At 41.0% G+C, this 21,339-nt stretch overlaps 3 protein-coding genes across 12 annotated transcripts in view; 1 reads left to right on the forward strand and 2 right to left on the reverse strand.

Annotated features, from left to right (window-relative positions):
- Positions 1-10,897, reverse strand: part of pear1 (platelet endothelial aggregation receptor 1) — a 58,258-nt gene extending 47,361 nt beyond the window's left edge. For 3 of the 7 annotated variants that reach the window (XM_061818830.1, XM_061818829.1, XM_061818834.1), the window contains exons 1-5: positions 10,790-10,897; positions 9,506-9,636; positions 7,485-7,612; positions 7,173-7,266; positions 5,906-5,986 (exon numbers count right to left, since the gene is read on the reverse strand). In XM_061818830.1, coding sequence (XP_061674814.1) covers positions 5,906-5,986; positions 7,173-7,266; positions 7,485-7,536 — 227 coding nt within the window. In that variant the 5' untranslated portion in view covers positions 7,537-7,612; positions 9,506-9,636; positions 10,790-10,897. Of the gene's footprint in view, positions 1-5,905; positions 5,987-7,172; positions 7,267-7,480; positions 7,613-9,505; positions 9,637-10,789 lie in introns of all 7 variants that reach the window. The other 4 variants (XM_061818831.1, XM_061818833.1, XM_061818832.1 and 1 more) reach the window with 2 other exon arrangements.
- gpatch4 (G patch domain containing 4) lies at positions 8,835-11,938 on the forward strand. 4 transcript variants are annotated; one of them, XM_061818841.1, is made up of 8 exons: positions 8,835-8,959; positions 9,119-9,257; positions 9,335-9,408; positions 9,477-9,569; positions 10,320-10,433; positions 10,508-10,617; positions 10,827-10,877; positions 10,958-11,938. In XM_061818841.1, exons 2-8 carry the CDS (start codon positions 9,164-9,166, stop codon positions 11,490-11,492), a joined length of 1,071 nt encoding a protein of 356 aa, XP_061674825.1. In that variant the 5' UTR covers positions 8,835-8,959; positions 9,119-9,163; the 3' UTR covers positions 11,493-11,938. The 4 variants fall into 4 exon arrangements, with proteins under 4 accessions (XP_061674825.1, XP_061674826.1, XP_061674823.1 ...); XM_061818842.1 differs by having other exon boundaries at positions 8,839-8,959; positions 9,119-9,242; XM_061818839.1 differs by having other exon boundaries at positions 8,845-8,959; positions 9,164-9,257.
- A 174-nt stretch (positions 11,939-12,112) lies between these two features.
- Positions 12,113-20,991, reverse strand: LOC133500302 (oxidized low-density lipoprotein receptor 1). Its single transcript, XM_061818843.1, has 8 exons — positions 20,792-20,991; positions 19,196-19,273; positions 18,981-19,061; positions 17,817-17,924; positions 15,667-15,861; positions 15,026-15,195; positions 14,386-14,507; positions 12,113-13,836 (listed from the first exon to the last, which is right to left on the reverse strand). Exons 1-8 carry the CDS (start codon positions 20,835-20,837, stop codon positions 13,677-13,679), a joined length of 960 nt encoding a protein of 319 aa, XP_061674827.1. The 5' UTR covers positions 20,838-20,991; the 3' UTR covers positions 12,113-13,676.
- Positions 20,992-21,339: the final 348 nt, after the last annotated feature.

Below are 21,339 nucleotides of genomic sequence, written 5' to 3' on the forward strand. Positions count from 1 at the left end.
GAGATGAAAAGATACAAATTTTATGTTAGAATACTTGGTGGGAGTTGCTGTTTTTTGGGGTTTTTTTTTTGTAAAAATGTATTATTTTCCTAGAGCAAATACTCAAGTATTTAACCAAATCTTCATTTTGTTTGTTTGTTTTACTTGTGAGATGAAAAGATACAAATTTTATGTTAGAATACTTGGTGGTAGTTGTTGTTTTTTGGGGTTTTTTTTTTTTTGTATTTTTGTAAAAATGTATTATTTTCCTAGAGCAAATACTCAAGTATTTAACCAAATCGTTTTACATGTGAGATGAAGAGATACAAACGTGCAATTGTTATACTAGACCCCCCATCGTCAAAGGGTTTTTGAAGCGTTTTAGTCTAAGCGTCATGAGCAGTTTGCATCACGAGCTCACCTTACTCACTTGTGTTTGTTTTTGTTTTTTTTTATTCACTCGCCATTTACAGGAAGTCCAGCCTAGGCCAGTAAAACTGCTCAACGTCGGGGCCCGTTGATTTAGCGCAGCACCTCTGGCATGTGGTACGCGGCCCGTGTCTGGAGAAGCTGAAATTATTACGCTGATCACTTCAGAGCCCCGAAAAACTCACCCCACCCCCACCTTGTCCAGATGGGGCCCATTGAGGAAGAATCTGGAAGCCAAAAAGCTCATTTTCTCCACTCCAAAAGGCAAAAGAGCCACATGCGCTCCCCCCGAGGTGAACCCCCCCCCCCCCGTGTTTTTTGTTGGTCGCCAGACTGCTGTATTTTCCATCGCCCGCAGGAGACGCTGTCTTTTACTTTAAAGGGGACATGTAGCGTAAAATAAAAAAAAAAAAAACCTCAATACAAATAGTTACGTGTCCGTGAGCATCCCTTCGGAATGCTGCGACATTGAGAAGTCACTAGTGGACGAATTTACATAATCCCACCCCCACACAGAGTTTCTCTGCCCGTGAGCTGGCAGCTCGGATGGGCGAACATCCGTTCTTCAGACGGATTAAACGTCAGCGCTGTTATGTCAAAGTCGATAGATAAGCAGAGCTGCAATGTTGTTGGATGCACGGATTAGCGGCAGTGGGGCTGTCTTCCGCTTTGGAGATGTGTCTGCTGCATGCACCACGTCCATAGTGTTTAGTGTTGGGACACAACAGGAAGTGGTGGGGGACCAGCGGGGGCGGCCACACATGCACACACACACACACACACACACACACACACACACACACGCAGGACATCCTGGGATCAGGACGCGGGGGGGCACACTTGGGAAAGTGGAGGGTTGTCTTTTTTACAAGAACAACAACAAATGGAAGAAAAACTGTGAGTGATCGGAAATTTGAATTTGAATGATTTGGAAATTAAAACGGAATGTGAAATGTCATTGTCAGTGTATTCCAATTCCTTTGCTTTATTACCTGTGATTTTGATTTTAAAAATTAAACATTATGGTTCGAGAGATATTGAATATCTTTACAAAGTAAATCAACGCAAAAAGAGGTGCGATAGTATTTGCTAGCCACCGGCAAGAGTGTCTTGCCAACTTTTGTGAGTTTGAAAAAGCCTCCAAATTTTCTCAGGGAAAATAGAAATGTTTTTTTTTTTTTTTTTTTTTTTCAAACAATAGAATCGTGACATGAATCGTGGTAAACGTTAAAGACTGATGTGATATAAGTCAAAATTTTATGAAGAACAAGGGGAAGGACCAGATGAGTTTTTACTGCTGTATACTCCTTTTGAATAGATAAAATGTGCCAAAGGATGATACTGTAACTAAATAACTATCCATCCATTTTCTTAGCCGCTTAGCCTCACGAGGGTCCTGCGGAGTGCGGGAGCCTATCCCAGCTGTCAACGGGCAGGAGGCGGGGTACACCCTGAACTGGTTGCCAGGCAATCGCAGGGCATTTAGAGACAGTCACACACACACCTACGGACAATTTAGAGTCACCAATTAATCCATGTTTTGGGGGATGTGGGAGGAAAACGGAGTGCCCGGAGAAAACCCACGCAAGAACGGGGAGAACATGCAAACTCCACACAGGTGGGGCCGGGATCAAACCCAGGACCTCAGAACTGTGGGGCCAACACTTTCCAGCTGATCCACCGTGCTGCCCACTAAATAACTATACATAAATAAATAGAAAAATAATATAAAATCTGGCGGCATGGTGGAGCAGGAAATAATCAAACAAATAATAGAAATACACGTACTAATAGAAAAAAAATTGTTTACGATACAAATAAAAGACCAAATAAATCACAATGAAAAAAATTAATTTAAAAAAATATATATTTGTAAAAATGAAACAGTGTCAGTCAAAAGTGAGCGTATTTGCAAAAGCAAAATTTTTCACGCACTGCATTGAAATGGATTGTGTCCTACGTTCATGTTTACTTTCAAGAATTTATGATTGGCCATTAAATAAGTTTTTCACGGATGCAATGAATGTAACTGGAACTGTTGAGGAGGATTGCAGGGCGGCAAATGATAAACGCGGTCAAATGAAACATCAAAACCCAAACTTTGATTTGTGTGTTTCGCTTTACACGTGACGTTCTGGTTTTTCATCTTTTTTTTTTTTTTTCTCTGCAAAACAAACGGACATCATCGGTCACGCCGGCCAAGCCGAGTTTGGCTTTGAAAAGCGGACCTGGAAGACGGCGTCGAAACGTGCGCGCATTTCATAAACGCGAGATGGACGACAGGGAGCAGAACGCAGCTGGTGGGAGGATGAAGAAGAGGAGGAGGAGGGAGAAGAAAAGCTCAAGAAAAACAGCAAAAGTTCCCTCGGTTCACGTGCGCGTTCTGCCAAGCATGACATACTGCGGATTTGGGACTGTTTTGTTTTTCACATGCAAAAAAAAAAAAAAAAAGCAAGTCAGCAACACCCCCCCCCAAAAAAAAGAAATTTGTAAGATTTGCGCAAAAAAATCCACAACACAAAATGAAGTCAGTTTGCATTTCAACTTTGGCGTCCTTTTGGGGCCCTTCTAATTTCTTGCTTATTTTAAGTGTCGGATTTCAGAGTTAGTTTTAACGAGCATTGTCTGCAGTGTGGCTGCAACACACACACACACACACACACACTCGTACGCCAACGTAAGCAAGTCCAGGAAAGACCCTCACCACAGTACAAGGAGTCTGTGGTCTCTGAGCCTCTTCCTGGCTCCTCTTTCATATTTATGACGCGCACACATGGAGAAGAGTGAGGGGCTGGCTTATGTAAGGCCCCTTGACCCTTTTTAAAAAGTTGGGGGGAGGGGGGGGGGGCAACGCAACACACGTACACATACAAACACATTTGTTCCTGGTGACCAAAAATGTCTATTTGAAAAAGATTGGGCGGCACGGTGGAGCCGCGGGTAAAGCGTTGGCCTCGCAGTTCTAAGGTCCCGGTTTTTTGTGTTTCCAAAAATATGTACGTAGTTGTATGTACTTATGACAGATGTAGTATCTCTTCAATATTTATGAAAACACATCTGTTAGGTTCATTGATGACTAAATTGTCTTTGATGTTTACAAAAAAAAAATGCACGTCAGGTTTGTTAATGAAAACACGAATATTGGGTGCTTTGAAACCAAATTGCTCTTTGATGTTTACAAAAAACAGGTTGGGATTTCGGACAGCACGGTAGATCAGCTGGTAAAGTGTTGGCTTCACAGTTCTGAGGATCTGGGTTCAATCCCGGCCCAGCCTGTGTGGAGTTTGCATGTTCTCCCCGTGCCTGCGTGGGTTTCCTCCGGGCACTCCGGTTTCCTCCCACATCCCAAAAACATCCAACATTAATTGGACACTCTAAATTGCCCCTAGGTGTGATTGTGAGTGCGGGGCTGTTTGTCTCGATGTGCCCTGCGATTGGCTGGCGACCAGTTCAGGGTGTACCCCGCCTCCTGCCTGTTGACGGCTGGGATAGGCTCCAGCACTCTCCCTGCGACCCTCGTGAGCATAAGCGGCGAAGAAAATGGATGGATGAGTGAAAAACAGAGAGCGGGGCGATCTTTTGTTTACGTTTCAAGTCTTCCAGCAGGTGGTGCTACTACCCCGCACCGTGCAGCAAAATTTCCCATCTTTTAACGCCCTGGAAAATAACAAATTTCTTCTATTTTTGTTTGACACGCCACAAAAATGAGTGAATTTCAATGGGGAAAAAAAAGTCATCTTTATAACACGAGGTGGAAAATGAAGTTGTTGTCGCTGCTCTCAATTAGTGTGGGCGTGTCAGGTGAACGCGCTAAAAATATGACCCTGCTAAGTGCTAACTAGCAATCAAAGACCGATGGAAAAGTGGACGCTAAAGTTAGGATCTTTCCTATGTCTGTGTCACATCCTTTTATATTGCGGGTCAAGTTGTTCTTTGCCGCTTATCCTCACGAGGATGCCAGGAGCCTATCCCAGCTGTCAACGGGCAGGAGGCAGGGTACACCCTGAACTGGTTGCCAGCCAATCGCAGGGCACATAGACACAATCACACCTAGGGGCAATTTAGCGTGTCCCACTAATTTTGCATGTTTTTGGGATGTGGGAGGAAACTGGAGTGGCCGGAGGAAACCCACGCAGGCATGAGGAGACGATGCAAACTTCACACAGGCGGGGCCGGGATTGAACCCAGTACCTCTTTACCAGTTATTCCCAATTCTCATTACATTTAGATTTTATTTAATATATGTTTTTATTAATTTGCGATCTGGCAAGTATCACAATATGACTGATTTACAGCTTTTTACAAAAAATATTGCTTTTTTTTTATGTGAACTTCCACAGGATCGTGATTCTGTCAGGTTGTCGCCGTGTGACGACGAAGAACACGGCAAACGATCGCAGACATTTTTTTCGGCTTCATCCCAAAATCTTCCATTTTGTTTATGCCGTGGGCCAGATGACTGCAGGTGAACGCTGATCAGCTGTCAATCGAAGTGCCGTTGAGCAGGAATTGATCCTGGCCAGCGGCGGGAATTCCGGCTATGTGAATCACTACACCGGCGACAGCCTTTGGCTCAACAGTTGTCATTTTTCCTGACCTATTTTGTTGTCTTCATGTCATCCTCTCAATAATTCTACCTGTCAATTTCCACTTATTGCTCAAATATGACTCCACAATGTTCATACAGATAAGTGTACAATACTGTATTATAATTCATCATGACAGTATATGGCACCACAAAAATATCATGCTTCCATTTTTGCACAAATTACACAACTTTCACTTTGGCATAAATAAACTATAACTAAACCACATATTGAGATGTAACGTTTTAATTTTGTAATTTTCTTTTTCTTTCATTTGTGTTCAACATGTATTGCTTTTTGACTTTTTGGCTTGTTTCTATTCATTATTACTATTAATACAAATGGAAGTGTGACTAGTACTGCTGTGACAATTTCATTTCCCTCACAGGACAGCTTGTGTGTCGGTCTCTCTGCCTGTCTGTCTGTCTGTCTGTCTGTCTGTCAAGCTATCGTAAATATTATTTCTAGATTTGTCAAGTTTTAAATGGATCAATTCGACCAGCAACATGACAAGGGGGTTAAATATATACACGCGGATGCATATCCAGCAGTATGTAAATTATCATTACCACAATACAACCATCATATTCACGAATAGTGGTGATATATTCATCATTATCCATAATTCTGTGGTTTTTCACATTTTTTACATACACATAGTTGGCACAATATTAGGCACACAATCCAATTAAATCCAAAGCAGAGCCTTCTAGTGAAATTAAATACCCAAAATATTATACACAGCTCTCAGTGTGACTCAAACAACAAGCACAAAAATATTAAACACTGTTAAATTATTACTTCTCTGCCACTGACAGTTAAAAATGGAGCGTCTTGTGCTTTTTTGACAGCCAGTGGCATCCCATCAAGTCAACAGCAACAACAACAAAAAAAGTCTTTCGTGTGCTCACCTCCCCGCTGCTGGTTGCCTGGTGGTCCCGTCCGGGTACGAGTGCACTCCAAAGTCTCCACTGACCCCCCTCCGAGGATAACTAACCAAACATAAAATGTCACCTTTGTTACACAGTAATAATAATAATAATAATAATAAAAAGTTGATCCACACGTTGCGTTGAGATGTTGGAAAAAGAGGCTCCGGCGGACTTAGTGAGAGGAAAATAAGAAAGCAGCCACAGAGGAAAGAGTCGTGTGGCATCCCCCCCAAAAAAAAAAAAAAAAAAGGAAAAAGGGGGGAGGGTCGTCAAGACTGTGCAAAGTGGAAAAACTGTGACAGAGGGAGGGAGAAGGGTGGAGAGATGGTTGTTTTTTTTTTACTCTTTTTAGATGTGTGATAGTGTGATTTTAGACAGTGAAATTCCCTTTTGTTGATTCAAAGATTTCTTTAACTATTGTTTTGTATTTATATGTAATAATATTTCAAAATGTATAAGCGACTTGGAAAATGTTTGAATGGTACTTTTATTCGTTAAACATATTACTACAATAATTGAAAATGATTGCTTTTCAGGATTTTTACATAAATGTTTTTTTTTATTTAATCCATTTATCTCATTCAGTTTCATTTAAATTTTAAAATATGTTTATTCGTTTTCACTTTTTTGCAATATTATATATGAATTTGTGAACTAAATCAAATTAATAATACACCCATTTTAATCCAGTGGTATTAATACATAATCTTATACTGTTACAATATAGTTATATTATTTTATCTATTACTTTGCATTTTGTGTTGTATTTATTATTTTTTCAGTATTAATTTTACTGTATATTTCTATTATTTTATTATATTTTGTATTATATTTAACATGATTAGTTTCCATTTAATTGTGTATTTTCGACACATTTTATTTTTCATTTCTAACAATTAGGCTTTCTGTGTTAAAGAATGAAGTATAAAGAATGTTTACCTGTACGTAAGTAAACATGTATATGATAGATAGATAGATAGATAGATAGATAGATAGATAGATAGATAGATAGATAGAGATAGATAGATAGATAGATAGATAGATAGATAGATAGTAGATAGATAGATAGATGATAGATAGATAGATAGATAGATAGATAGATAGATAGATAGATATAGATAGATAGATAGATAGATAGAGATAGATAGATAGATAGATAGATAGATAGAGGCAGGCATCTTTGTCCTTTTGTCTGTCTAGATATGGTGCAGCAACACATGTAGACAGAAAATATCTCAATACTCACATGCATATAGTCTTCGTAACGTAGGCACTATTATTATTGTGGATCACTGCGATGTTTTGACCAGCGCTGTCTATATCCATATGTCTGTGTTGTACTGCTCCCAGGTAGCCACCAGGACAATGTCCGATGAAAAAAAATCAATAAATAAAGTGGAAAAAAACGTGCAATTCTTTACGCTTCATTTAATTCTGTCATTACAGTGTGTTTTTATGGAGTACAATTTTAGAGTGATATTTTTATCATTAAAAACACATGTCTGTGTGTGTGTGTGGTGTGTGTGTGTGTGTGTGTGTGTCTCTCTCTCTCACATACTGACGTGAGCGTCAGCTGTGCGTCGAGCAGCTCCAGTGAGACCAAAAGTCATCCAGTCAGTCAGTGAGCTTCCCGACAACAGCTGGACATCTTTCCTCCCTCGGCCTTGATAAGCAGCTGTTGTGCTCCTGCAGATTAAGACCTCATGTATGCATGCATGCCAAAGGCGGAGGACATCCTTGTGGAACAATTTCTAATCCAATATTTATTCCATGAATTCGCAACAGTCGATCGGTTTCTCTTGGCTGCGATTCTTTCAGTACGCGCATGTGGACGCAACAATATTCTTGTTGTTACATTGTTGTCGTTTTCTGCAATCAGAGTTCCCCCTCTATGTAGATTTCTATCTTTATACGTCCATGTTTGTATTTGTATTTTATTTACCTTTTGTTATTTGCAAATTGTTGGTTCTGAACTGCTCCAGATGATTTGGGTTTTTTTTTTTTACACAACACGTGGCGAACCGTCACTGACGGTGTAGTGGTACACACGCCTGCCTTTGGTGTGGGCAGCGTGGGATGGATTCCCGCTTAGCGATGGTGTCGATATCTGCCATGTGACCGACTGGCGACCAGTTCAGGGTGTAGTCCGCCTTTCGCCCGAAGCTAGCTGGGATAGGCTCCAGCTTTCCTGCGACCCTTGTGAGGATAAGCAGCTTGGATAATGACATGACATGACGTCACGAACCCATTTTGGCATTTTAGATGGACACGTTTCTTCTTGAAATTAACATGCACGTGGAGGACTTTAAACAAACATTAACAAAAGTAAAACATTTGGGGGTAGTTTTGTAACATAGGTAAAGAATATTCATTCACAGTACGTGACGTGTGAGTGGCTGGGGAAAGGTCAATCTGGGGCTTTCCTGTTTTTAATCTGCGGCCCCCGTGACCCGATTCTCTGATAAACGGAAGAAAATAGAATGGTGGATGAAAAATGAAAAATGCCAGGAGTTACAAATGTCATTTTAGCATTTTTTTTTAAATTAAAGCATCAATTAAAACAGCTAGCTTTCTTTCTTTTTTTGCCGCAGATATTAGTACTAATTATAGGACAATTTATTTCATAAAAACAGAATAGGTTTTCCCTTAGCAAAGTCACATTTGCGGACTTAAAACTTGCACCATTGAGTAAAAACATAGAGGCTACATGAACACAACAACGAGAGAACTGAAATAACCTTTTACGGCTAAGAAATATTGAGGGAGTTGTTTTATTTTGGAATTCAAATTTAATGGCACGTGCTTTGACACTGACGAAAAAGTAAACCTCATATAAATCTATCGATAATTGCGCAAGTAACGATTTGACTTCAATGTCCGTGCATTACCGTGATAGGAAAGTCGCCCCTGCAAATATGGCCGCCACGTAGGCACATTGGTTACTTTAGTATGGGTTCGCTTCATATCTGTGCACGGACGCACTTCCGGTGTCATGTCAGCCTCCGACTGAAGCCGCGTGACACTTCTCAAAAGGTTTCAACTTTCTTTTTATCTCAATTTCAATGGGACGAATGTGTTTGTGGATTTAACTGGATACTCTGAAACTTTTGTTTTGATAAAAATGTCGTGTTAAAATTGTTTCCATTGTATGATTGTTATGTGATGTTCGTCTTTGTTGTTGTGTTTTCCCAGTCATTTATCAATGAAAGCAATATGAACTAACCTTGCTTCATTCAGATGGGGGACGTTGTGCAGGAAAAGGGCCACGGCTTGAGTTTTGCCGAGCAGCAGATGAAACGTCACGGGTGGAAACGTGGTCAGATGTCTACTGGTTATTTATTATTATTATTTTAATCTATCGTATCACGACCACTGCAAACCGTTTATTTTGTTTTTATTGCTCCTTAGGCAAAGGACTGGGTCGGAATGAGAATGGCATATCTGAAGCCATCAAGGTCAAAGTGAAATCTAACAAAGGCGGGGTGAGGAGTTTGTTTGTGTTTGTTTGTTTGTTTTCAGTGACAATTGACCCATTTGTGTGCCGTGTCAGGTCGGCCATAAGGAAGGAGAGCAGTTCACCTTCAACTGGTGGGATCACGTCTTCAATAAGGCCTCATCCAGTCTGACGGTGGAGTCCCATCAGGTGTGTGGTACAGCGATGCCTCGGTTCTAGACCACAATCCGTTCCAGAAAACGGTTCGAGAAGTGATCTGTTCAAAAACCGAATCAATGTTTCCCATTACAATGATTGGAAAAAGAAATAATACGTTCCAACCCTGAAAAAAAATTTGGGTTTTTTAAGCATTTATTTTTAGCTTTTCCTGATAAACTGCATAGTAGAAATACACGTATAATTTAAATACTACAGAATAAGAGAAGTGTGCTGGTTGCGGTGCGCACATTATGTCATTTCTGTTTTTTTGTTTTTTTTGGGAGACGTTTGAATTGACAATAACAAAATGCGTCATGGGGGGGTCAATTGCGTGCGATGTTATTTCCAGGTTTTTTCGGGGGGCGTGTTGGAATAGACAAAAAAACGTGTCGCGGGTGGGTCAGCTGCTTGCGCCCCGCCCATTTTTGTTATTTCTATTTTTTTTTTTTTTTTTCGGCGGCGTGGGAATTCACAACAAAGCGCGTCGTGGGTCAGCTGGTCTGGCCGCGCGCATTATGTTATTTCCGGGTTTTGTCGGGAGGCGTTCGAGTACCGATTTTCTTTTGAAAACAGAAGCAAAAATCTTGAAATTTTCGTTCGAAAACTTATTTTTTTCGAAAACGGGGACGTTGGAGAACTGAGGCTTTACGGTATTTAAAAAACAAAACAAAACACAAAAACATAGTACGGGTACATAATATAAAGAGAAGTGGTCTGTTGCATTACCCTTGTTTTATCCAGGATGGGATTTCGCTAAAGAAGACGGCTGAGGACGGTGACGACGGCATGATTTCGAACAAAAAGCCCAGAAAGGCCTTGCTGGCTAAAGGCAAACTCTACGGGTCCTTTGTCAAGGTGAAATGATCGAAGGTTTTCCAGCAACAGTTCCAGACTAAAGACGCAGCTGGTCGAATCTTTCTCGTTTTCAGTCGGCCACTCTGCTGTCTGGTCAGCTGCAGCCGGAACCACCGGTCGACAGCAGCAGTAGCAGCTCGGACCAGGAGGAAGACTTCAAACTGGATCTATCCTCCACCACCAAGTGAGGACTCGTTTTTGTTTTGATGTGTTTGTAAAGCAGCAGAGTTAAAACATCCAAATATTTCAATTTGCATTAATTCTCATGCAGAGCATAAGAATCAAAACACTAGAAAAACAATTTGATGCTTTACCTACATGTTCACCAATGGAATTAAAAAGTAAACAGTTATTACCAGGAATGCCTTTGACGTGTTTTCCGATTCTTTCCAGGTTGTCTGACCGCGACCTGATGAAGGCTTGTGGAGGACGCACTGCCCACAAGTTAGTCCGTTTGTAGAAACGCATCTTCAGGACTCAAATTTATTTTAAATGCTCATTTTGTTTTTTGTTCATTTTCTCAGAGGAGCCAGACATGGCTTGACCATGAGCGCTAAGCTGGCCCGCCTGGAGCAGCAGGAGGCTGACTTCATGGCCAAGTACGGGAAGAAGACCGATGCCGAGCGGGGAGAAGAGGAGCTCAAAATAAAGAAGATATCCGAGACTGAAGAACTCAACGGCGCTCTTTCTGAATCTTCCGACGGCAAGTTCAAAAAGAAGAAAAAGAAAAGGAGCAACGAGAGGGAGGAGCAAGTGAGATGGGTAGAAAACGGTGACGCGGCCCCGAAGAGGAAGCAGAAGAACGAAACGGCGGAGTTGAAAAGTCCAGAGTTTGACGGCGCTCTGTTGCTGGAGAAGAAGAAGAAGAAGAAGAAAAAAAAGAAGAAGAAGAAAGAGGAGGAAGTTGCAGTAGAAGAAGAGCAGGGAGAATCGGAGGCACTCGTTTCAGGACATCACTTTGAAAAGAAAAGGAAAAAGAGCAAAAAGGACTCAAACGTCAGCGAGGAAGCACAAGCACATCCTCCACCAAAGAAGAAGAAGAAAAAGTCCAAAGACTAACTTTTGTTCTTCTTCAGTGACTAAAGCCTCTGTGCCAATAAAAGGATAACTGACTTATTCGACGGCCGTTCAAGTCCATCCCATCATTCGTCCTCGACAACGAGAAATGGACTGTATCGTTGCACACTGTGTGATATGAGCACGGCAAACAATTAAATATCAATTACATTTGGAATCATTATTTACCTTGCAAATGAACATGTAATTAGCATGTCGCTGGAAGCTTGCGGCCGAGCAGCAACCCCAAAAATGCAGACAAACGGTGCTGAAATTCTGTTGAACTCCATTTTGAAAGTGTTGTTTTAAATGTTTTTTTTAATACCTGAAAATAAATTAATACATTTTAAAATTTTGCTTCCATCAGTATATTGCGGACATGCAGTCGTGAGGGCCGTAATGTGTAAATTATGACCTATCATGCATTATTGTGGAAACCCTGATTATTTTTTTTAAACTCAATCCTGCAGTTACTGACAAGATTTTTTTTTTTTATTTTACAGTAATGAAAATTCTTTGTAGATTTTGACTATTTGTGGTGTGCCTCAGTCCCTGCTCCCCGCAAACAGCTCGGGTCTGATCTATTATAATTTATTTCATATATTAAAATAATACTTTAAATCTAATTTGTAATGTATGGATAATTGTATTTTAATTTATAAACAAACATTTTACTATTTTATTATTTTTTAACATTACAGTAAAACCACTGAATACTTAATGAGATAAAATGGAGAACATAAATTCATTTTAATTAATTTTAGGACAAAACGATTAAACTAATGCAACGGATACTTGAAATGGTTGGTGGGCCGCATCATTGTACATATTCTTAACCTGAAACGTGATTAATTTTTGAAAAACATCAGGATACTTTATTCTCACAGATGCCTTCAGGGTATTTTAGTTGACATTTGGTAAATGAAAGACATGACGCAAAGGCAGATTGTGCAACTTAACTTCTTGGAAACTAAAATCGCTTTTTGAGATGTAAATAGAGGAAGTTGAAAAATTGTGTTGAAGACTGTTGATAAATGAAGCACACACAAGACGTCTTTTTTGTTGAAGTCCTTATCTTTCATGGTCCCTGTATTTGCTATTAAAATGTAACTCAATCTATTAAAATGTTGACTTTTTTTTTTTATTCTCGCCTTTAGCCAACGATGATATTGGACGCTATGGTGTCACAGACTTGCGCTAATTAATTTCCATTTTTGCGCAACATGGTTGCTAAACGCTCAACTTTACTACTTACTCAACACTGTCTAAAAAAATGTCACTCCAAGCTAATTTCATAGCATAATAAATAAGCAAGCTTCTTGCTTTGTCAGTTGTTTGTTTTTCATTGTTTGTTTTTCGAGCTGTCCATAACCAGTCACGTTTTAGTGTAGTTGCTAACAAGCTGTAATAACCCGATTAGACTTACAGTACTTGGCAAGGAAGCTAGTTAGCTCACTGTAGCTTGTGAGCTACCCAAACTTTGTACTTGTCAATCTTTCCTTATCAAATAAACTACATTTGGCTTGGCAAGATTTTAGTGAGCTACTTAGCCTGCTGTCGCGTTACAGGAAAGGCGGTACGGAAAACAGATGGAGGGATGTTTTGTAAGTTATTTAAATCACAAGCTACTAAACTAGCAATTTTCGAGTTTACTACTTAATCAGCAAACTATTAAAATAGATTCAAATTGCTAAACTTGCTAGTGAGCGACTTGATTGCTACCTGCTGAACTAGATTTGGGTTGAAAGCTTTCTCACTTGCTAGCTAGTTACGATTTGCAATGCTTTCTCCTGAGCTCATCATCAAACCAGCTCGCTACTGAATGAGCGCGCTCTACTTACCGTACATATTTAAATTGGGAACTACTACGATAGATTTGGCTTTCCAATTTTTCCTGTTGGCTAAGTAACTCACCTGCTATAATTTATATTATTTAAGATTTTGGTAAGTTTACCTGGAAAGTCTTCTCATGAGCTACTTACCTCAACTTAGCTTGGAACCATCTCACTATTAATGCGCAAGTCTTAGCAAGTTAGCTTACCACATCGTTCCTGTGCTACACTTAGCCTGAGCGCTCATGAGCCACCCAGAGGCGTCTTGCGAGCATTCTCGTTAGCTACACTTAGCTATCACAAGTAGCTTGACGGACAGATTGGGTGTGTATTTGTTTTGTATGAAAGTGATGTATTAGTGTAGATCAGGTTTGGTGAAGACATTGGTTTGGCAGATGAATCTGTTCTTCATGGAACAGCTGACTCTTCTCCAATTGTCAAGCGACGTTGATGACAGCGACTTTGACGTCAGAGCGCAGCGGTTCTTGATAGTATAGATTTCATCTCTCCAGAACCTGTACACCACACAAAATGGAGTTAATTAAACATCGCTGCTCAAGATGGCTGAACGTGTAGGTAGATCTAGTCGTTTGGTTTATTGGTCTTCCATGAGTGTTTCTTATGTTGTCTAGTTATTAGCCTAGATTTATCTTGAGCACTTTAGAGCTAGCTCAACTTATTTTCAAGCTAAACCTTAAGGGATATAGCAATAGAGCGTTCTCATGAGCGACTGAGCTTGGAAGTTTACCAGCTAGCAACAGAATTACATTTATCAGGTTTCTAGTCTGTTAGTGTTGGCTTGCCAGCTTTCTTGTTTGCTCAACCTAGCTTGCGAGCTAACCCAGTAGATCCTGAGCTAGGTTTCTCCTGAGCTACTTAGCTTGTAAACTAGCCAGGCAGCTCATGAGTTGGATTTCACAGCTAGTTACTGAGATAGATTTGATTTGCAACGTTTCCTAGTTGCTACTTGGCTTAATTTAACTCGAAAGATGACCAGCTAACAACTTGGTTGATTTGATACTCCCTTGACATTTTTGTTGTGATTTTGGTGTTTGTTTGCTCACGCCAGAGTGAGATTGCGTCCGTCGTTCCACTTCCAGTTCTCCGAGTGTTCGCTCTTGTTCAGGCCTATCCAGTAGCCGTGCAAGTCATCTTTGAAGTACCTCGTGTGGTTTGTGATGAATTCCTGAAACAACCACCGAATAGCACTTAATATACAGCATTCAGCAGTTAGCGGCAACATTAAATTCAACGCGCTGGAAAGCCGCATTAGTGTAGGTGCTACCTGCTAGGCTATATTTGGCTGACCAAGTTTTCTAGTTTGCTAGCTACTTAGCTCAACTGATCTTGAGACACAAGCTGCAAGGTACTGAGCTAGTTTTGGCTTGCCAAGGTTTGTACAGAAGATAAATACAGTACTGGTCTTACAAGATAACCGGGCAGATCTGACTCCCCATGTTATGTAGCAAGCTACTTTGCCCGTGAGTCACTGCGCTGGATTTGGCTTCCTGAGCTTTCTAATTAGCTACTTAGCTTGTCAGCTAAATTTAACTTGCCAAGTCTTCTCGCGAGCTACTTCTGGTAACAATCTAACTCGTTAGCTAATGAGCGCGATAAAATTAGAATAGATTTTTACAGAATCCCACGGGGTGTGTACTAAAACCCCCGTCATTGAAAGGAATGTATCGTAGCGGTTATGCCCACCTGTTCTTCCCGGCTTTCAATGAGCAGCAGTTGGGCATTCCTCTTGCTGCAGTCATCAAAACTGTCCTCCCAGTCCATCCAACCGCTGAAGTAAGGTGAGTTCATAAACAAGTAACACTTGGAACCGAACAGCAGCCAGTCGTCCATGCACGCCTTGCACAGGCTTAAAACTATAAGGAAAAAAAAATGAAAAAAAAAAAAAACGATGACTTTTTCATTCATCCATTAATTATCAGAGCCGCTTAGCCACACGAGGGTGGCGGGGAGTGCTGGAGCCAATCCCAGCTGTCGTCGGGCAGGAGGCCTGAACTGGTCGCCAGCCAATCGCAGGGCACGTGGAGGCAAACAGTCGCACTCATAATCACACCTACGGGCAATTTAGAGTGTCCAATTAATGTTGCATGTTGTTAGGATGTGGGAGGAAACCGGAGTACCCACCCGGAGGAAACCCACGTAGGCGAGGGGAGAACATGCAAATTCCACACGGGGAGGCCCGGGATTTGAATCCCTGTTCTCAGAAACGTGAGGCCACCATTTCATTCTTTTCATTTTTAAATTGACAATTAAAAATCTAAATCCCCAAAATAGCGACATGATTATTTTGGCAAATGTTAAAAAAAAAATTATCGGGCATGAAGTACCTCTTTTCGGACAGAAGGCCTTGACGGGGAAATTGTCGTACTGGAGGACCCGGCCCACGGTCCAGTTGAGCTGGTCCCGCTCCCAACTCAGACCCTGAGCTCGTTCCTGCAACCGCTCCAGCTGGGCCCGCACGTGCCCGTTCTCAGCCGTCAGGTTGACGTTCTGCCGGCGCTGCTTGGCCGTGACGCTGTTCACTGGAGCGAGAAAACTTCTTTACTGGCCCTCTTCAATATGTCTATCATTTCATCTTTCCATTTTTAATTGGGAGTCAAAAATTCAATGCATGGATTAAAAGTGATTGGTTATTGTGTTTGTGTAAAATCTGATGGCAAAAAAATGAACAGCAAAAAAAAGCCAGATTTTTTTTTTTTTTAAATACCCATCCATCCATTATCCGTGCCACTTATCCTCACAAGGGTCGCGGGAGCGCTGGAGCCTATCTCAGGTATTTTAATGTAAAAACTAGAACTTGGATTACGTGACCCACAAGTTTGGTAATACGCATTATAGTAAATCTGTGTTAGCGCGTTAGCTGCTACAATCCCTCCAGATGTTGAACATAGACAAATATGTTGAGTTAGAGCAGCGATTCTACAACTGTGGTACACAGTCTCCCTCCAGTGGTTTCCAAAAGAATCACTGAAACAGTACGAATGTGATTGATGAAAATGTTTTATCACATTTCTGGTTAACTCTCTTTTTTTTTCTAACAAATCAAGACGACGGCTACATAAAAATGTGTTCCGATGAAAAAATGTATGACATTTTTTGTCAACAAATCAAAACAAGCGAGAAATGTCTGCCAGAGACAAGAACCAATCAGAACTAATTTTGTTTGAAGGGGTGGGAGGAGTTGACAAGGACTTATTAGGATGATGTGGTAAAGAAGGAGTCCCACCCACACCCCACCATTATTAATCATATCCAGTTTGAACAGCAACGTAGATACTGTATGAACGATAGTTTTCTATTCTTATCTTTGGCCCGGAATGCATTTTAAATAGTCAGGAACACGACCAACTTACAGAAATATTTACAGGCCAGTCATCCTGAAATCCACGCACACTTGAGTATTGCAAAAAAAAAAAATAATTACCGATCATTTAGTAAATATAAATCTGGTTTTCCAACTATCGTAGTTTCCGGCCTATAAGCCGCGACTTTTTTTCCCCACACGCTTTCAACCCTGCGGTTTATGCGGTGATGCCCCTAATTTGTGTATTTTTTTCTAAAGGCCGCATGAGGGCACTCAAGCATAAAAGGTTAGAGACTGGTGGAATATATGTGCCGAGGAAGTGACTTTTACCGGTCCGGCCCTGTGAACGCTGCGCTAGCGTGTTACTGCTGTGTCTCAGTGATTTTTACTAGTATGTTTTTTTTTGTTTTTTTTTTTTGACCGGCCTTGTTAGCACGGTGGCGCTAGCTTTAGCACGGCGGTGCTAGCGTTAAACTCTCCGTATACCGTCTTTCTTCGTTTCAATGTGGGCACTTGCGGCTTTTACACAGCTGCAGCCTATGTATGTACCAAATGGTATTTCCTTTACAAATGTACAGGGTGAGGCTTATAAGATGGTGCGCTCTGTAGGCCGGGAATTACGGTATTTTGGTAACCTTTGCTGTTTGCGTTTGTTCTCAACAAGGGCTCTGATTAGTAACTTTATGGTATGAGGGTTAATATGCACTTGCTTTCAGAAAGTTTATATCATACCATTTATAGAGTTCACATTTTAGTCGACTAAATACAGTGCAGTTTTCGTCCTCTAAGATTTTCTGGTATTTTTCCAACTCTAACTAGACTAAATCTAAAACCGGTGGCACGGTGATCGACTAGCTAGACTGTCTGCCTCACAGTTCTGAGGACTGAGGTTCAAATCCCAGCCTCGCCTGTGTGGCGTTTGCTTGTCCTCCCTGTGCCTGTGTGGCTTTTCTCCGGGTTCTCCGGTTTCCTCCCACATCCCCAAAACAGCCATGGTAGGTAAATTCAAGACTCTAAATTGCCCGTATGTGCAAATGCGAGTCCAAATTATTGTTTATATCTGCCCAGCATAGGCGCCAGCACTCGCTAAGAAAACGGATGGATGGACGGTTACGGATTGCCAATTGCAAACGATTTCAGTAGGACGAAAAAAAAAAACAGAGGGGTACTCACGGTGCAGGACGAGGGCGACGATGACGGACATGAGGATGACGCAAAGGACACCCAGAGCGGCTGCCGCCAGGGTGGCGGGCGTGAGGCGCGACACTTTCGACACGTTTTCTAGCGAGAATGCCAAACAAATGCGTAAATCCAAAACATCGACAGTCCAACCATTTAAATAAAAAAAATGTGAGGACCAAACATGATTTGAGAAGGGCCACCTTTTAAAGCACAGGTGTCAAATACGAGGCCCGGGGGCCAGATGCGGCCCGCCACATGATTTTAATGCGGCCCACGAAGGCAAATCACGCGTCCGTGATTTTTGTTCAAATCTGTCCCAAAATTTCAAATCGACATATCGTAAAAGATGACATTGAGATGTTTCAAACATTTTTGTATTACCAAACATCAACAATAGTTGAAAAACTCAAAACCCTTGATTTCTGATTCCGAACCTAGTTGAGAAATATGTGTAAATATGATGGGTCAATTGAAGATTTTCATGGTTTCAGTTATAATGGAAGTCTGAGAGAAAACGTAACTACAACATGACCCGCGATTAAAAAAAATGAGTTTGACACCCCTGTTTAAAAGCACCGGTTTTCCAAACCTTTTTTTTTTTGTGGGACAACTCACAAATATTTAGGGATGGGGAAATTTCAAGTTGAACCTAAAATGCACTCTAATCTTTCCAGATGAACTTGATTTGACCTTGCGCTAACTTTTAATCTATGTCACAACACAATAGACCACAGGTTTCAAACTCGAGGCCGCGGGGCCAGATCCGGCCCGCCATATGATTTCATGTGGCCCGTTGAGGCAAATCATGTGTATCGACTTACGTGATTTCTTGTTCAAATCTGTACCAAAATTTCAAATTGTCATATATCATAAATGATAACGTTGAGAAATTGCAAGCATTTTTTTTTTGTTACCAAACAACAATAGTTGGAAAACCCCTTTAGCCTTGATTTCTGATTCCAAAACTAGTTCATCAATTTCATGTGTAAATATGATGAGGAAATTCAGGATTTGTATGGTTTCACCATAATGGCCCTCTGAGGGTAAATCATAGCTACAAAGTGGCTGCGACAAAAATGACTTTTGGGAATAAATGATTGTTTTGTCACTTGGAGTAACCTTGACAAACCACCAACAACAAAAAAAGTCAAGAACCTTGAAACACGTGAAGCAGGCTGCGTGGTAACTCCTTGATCCGCACGTCATCGTAGATTTCCTCCACTTCGCCGCACTTTTCTGAAAATACATTTTTTATTTTTGTTATTATTATTATTATTAAATGTGTACGTTTGTAAATCATAACTAGCCACTTAGTGGACGAGGAATGTGAATGGCAGCGTTTCAGAAAGTTTCGGGAAGCTTCCAAAAACCTTGGGTGAAGTCCCGCTGTGCCCGCCTGTCCAAGTCGCTCCTCACATCTTCGTAGATGGCGCCGTTGCTCGGCAGGTCTGGAAAGAATATCAAATATATACATCCTAAAATATAATGTATGACATTCCTAAACATTTTAAAGGTGTTAAATAAAATATATAGTGTATAGCTACACATCGACATATTTTTATATATCCACCTATCCACCTCCGCGTGGCAGTGATAAAAACAACGCCGCCCGCAATCGACGACGCCGCCGCGGCCAATCCGCCTCTGCGCGGCGGAGATGAGCCACGATGATTCACCCCGGCTCGGCGCTGGAATGAGTCACTCCGGCCGAAGCCGTGATCGCGGCGGGCAAGGCACGGCTTTCGCGGCGGCTCATCCGAAGCCGTGCTCGGCGCAAATGGGTACATCGACACATTTAGCACCCCTGTCATACGTACGCGGATCTTTTGCTATGTTATGAGAGACGGATTATGTGGTCTCCCCCCCAAACGATTGTTTTTTTTTTTTAGTAGCTGTATACACACCTACCTGCCATTTGGAACCCACGAAGCTCTCGTGATCTATTTTTCACGACGAACCGGGTCTCTTGGCAACTTATGAAGGATAAATCCATTCTCCCGAGTGCTTGAGCAATATCCAGCAATGCAACGAGCGGGCACTTTGGCTAACACGAGGGAACAATGAGCTACCTTCCAGCAGGTAAAAAATATAAACATACGACAACGCTTGAGTGCGCTACTGCCCTTTACGTCACTTCCTGCTTCTTTTTCAAAAACAAATCCAGTTACAAAAAGCCACACACGTCAAAATCATGTTGTGTGGTGAAAAAAAGGGATGGGTCCATTCCGGCTGCCTTTTTTTCCATTAATAATATACTAAAAATCACGCATTTCATGACAGTGGACCTTTAAGAATGTCTGTTTAACTTAATGCTAACAAACAATGCAAAACAGCATCAAGTGGCTAACAAATGACATTGGGGTTACACTGTTATAACACAAATGGTGCGACAACACACGTAAACTAAAATAAAACAATATTCATAAGGTATATTGTTTACCGTCTGCAAACGACGGCTAATATTACTGCATCGAACTGAGCAGCTAAGACTCTCCTTCTTTACGTCTGTATTATACTGCTCCCAGGTGGTTATTACATTTTATTTGATTTTTTTGAGCTGCTTGGGGGAGGAACAGATGTCATTTGGGATCTTCCAGTGGCTGATTCAAGATGCAAGTGAGTGAGGCATCGGGAGAAGTTAAACTTGTATATCAGGGCAGCACTGTATGAGTATTTATTCATTTTCAAGTCATTTATGAAGCCATAATGTAAGTCATTTTTGTATCAGTATAACTGGTAAATCCATATTTCCTTTTAATTAATAAAAAAAAACTCCAAATGGTTCTAAAACCTCAATGTGAGCAGATTTCTGTGAATTCAATTGAAACATTATGCTTTGTACTTAAAATAGATAGATAAATATAGATAGATAAAATAGAAAATCACGTCCATGAAATTCATGAACTGTAGTTTCTATATCATCAAAACTTTTCAATTAACCCCCAAAAGAAATGCAAACCACTCACGGTGAGAGTTGAACTTGACTGTCACATAGTTGACTTCTTCTGCCATATTTCCACCAGGAGAGAATTACAAAATATGAAAAGCTTCTAATCCCGCAAAAGGTTTGACCACATCTCATCTGGTAAACGTGGGGAGAAAGATGAGCCGCTTTGTGGCAACCAAATGAAACTCAAGGGTGAGTAAGAAGCCGAGTTCTTCTTCTTCTTTTTTTTTTTCCTTCTTCCTCTTGCGACGTGAAGCAAATCATGCAATATTTGATTTAGTGTTGTGGGTCTTGCTGGTGGTGGTCTCTGAAAACGCCAGAAATTCAAAATCCCGTCAATCCGTTCACGCGGATAAACATAATAATATACAATCAACGTTCAGGAGCATGTGTGTGTATGTGTGTGTGTGTGAGCCCGCTAGCAGGTAAATAAGCTACGACCCATCGGTAGCCATTTTTCGAAACTCTTACAATGAGTAAGTTACTCATTGCAATGAGTAACTTTCTCATTGCAATGAGAAACCTTTTTTTTTGTTGTTTTTTTTTTTTCAATGTCCCTTTAGGGGC

Source organism: Syngnathoides biaculeatus, chromosome 5 (genome assembly GCF_019802595.1).
Source record: "Syngnathoides biaculeatus isolate LvHL_M chromosome 5, ASM1980259v1, whole genome shotgun sequence".
NCBI classification, from domain to species: domain Eukaryota; kingdom Metazoa; phylum Chordata; class Actinopteri; order Syngnathiformes; family Syngnathidae; genus Syngnathoides; species Syngnathoides biaculeatus.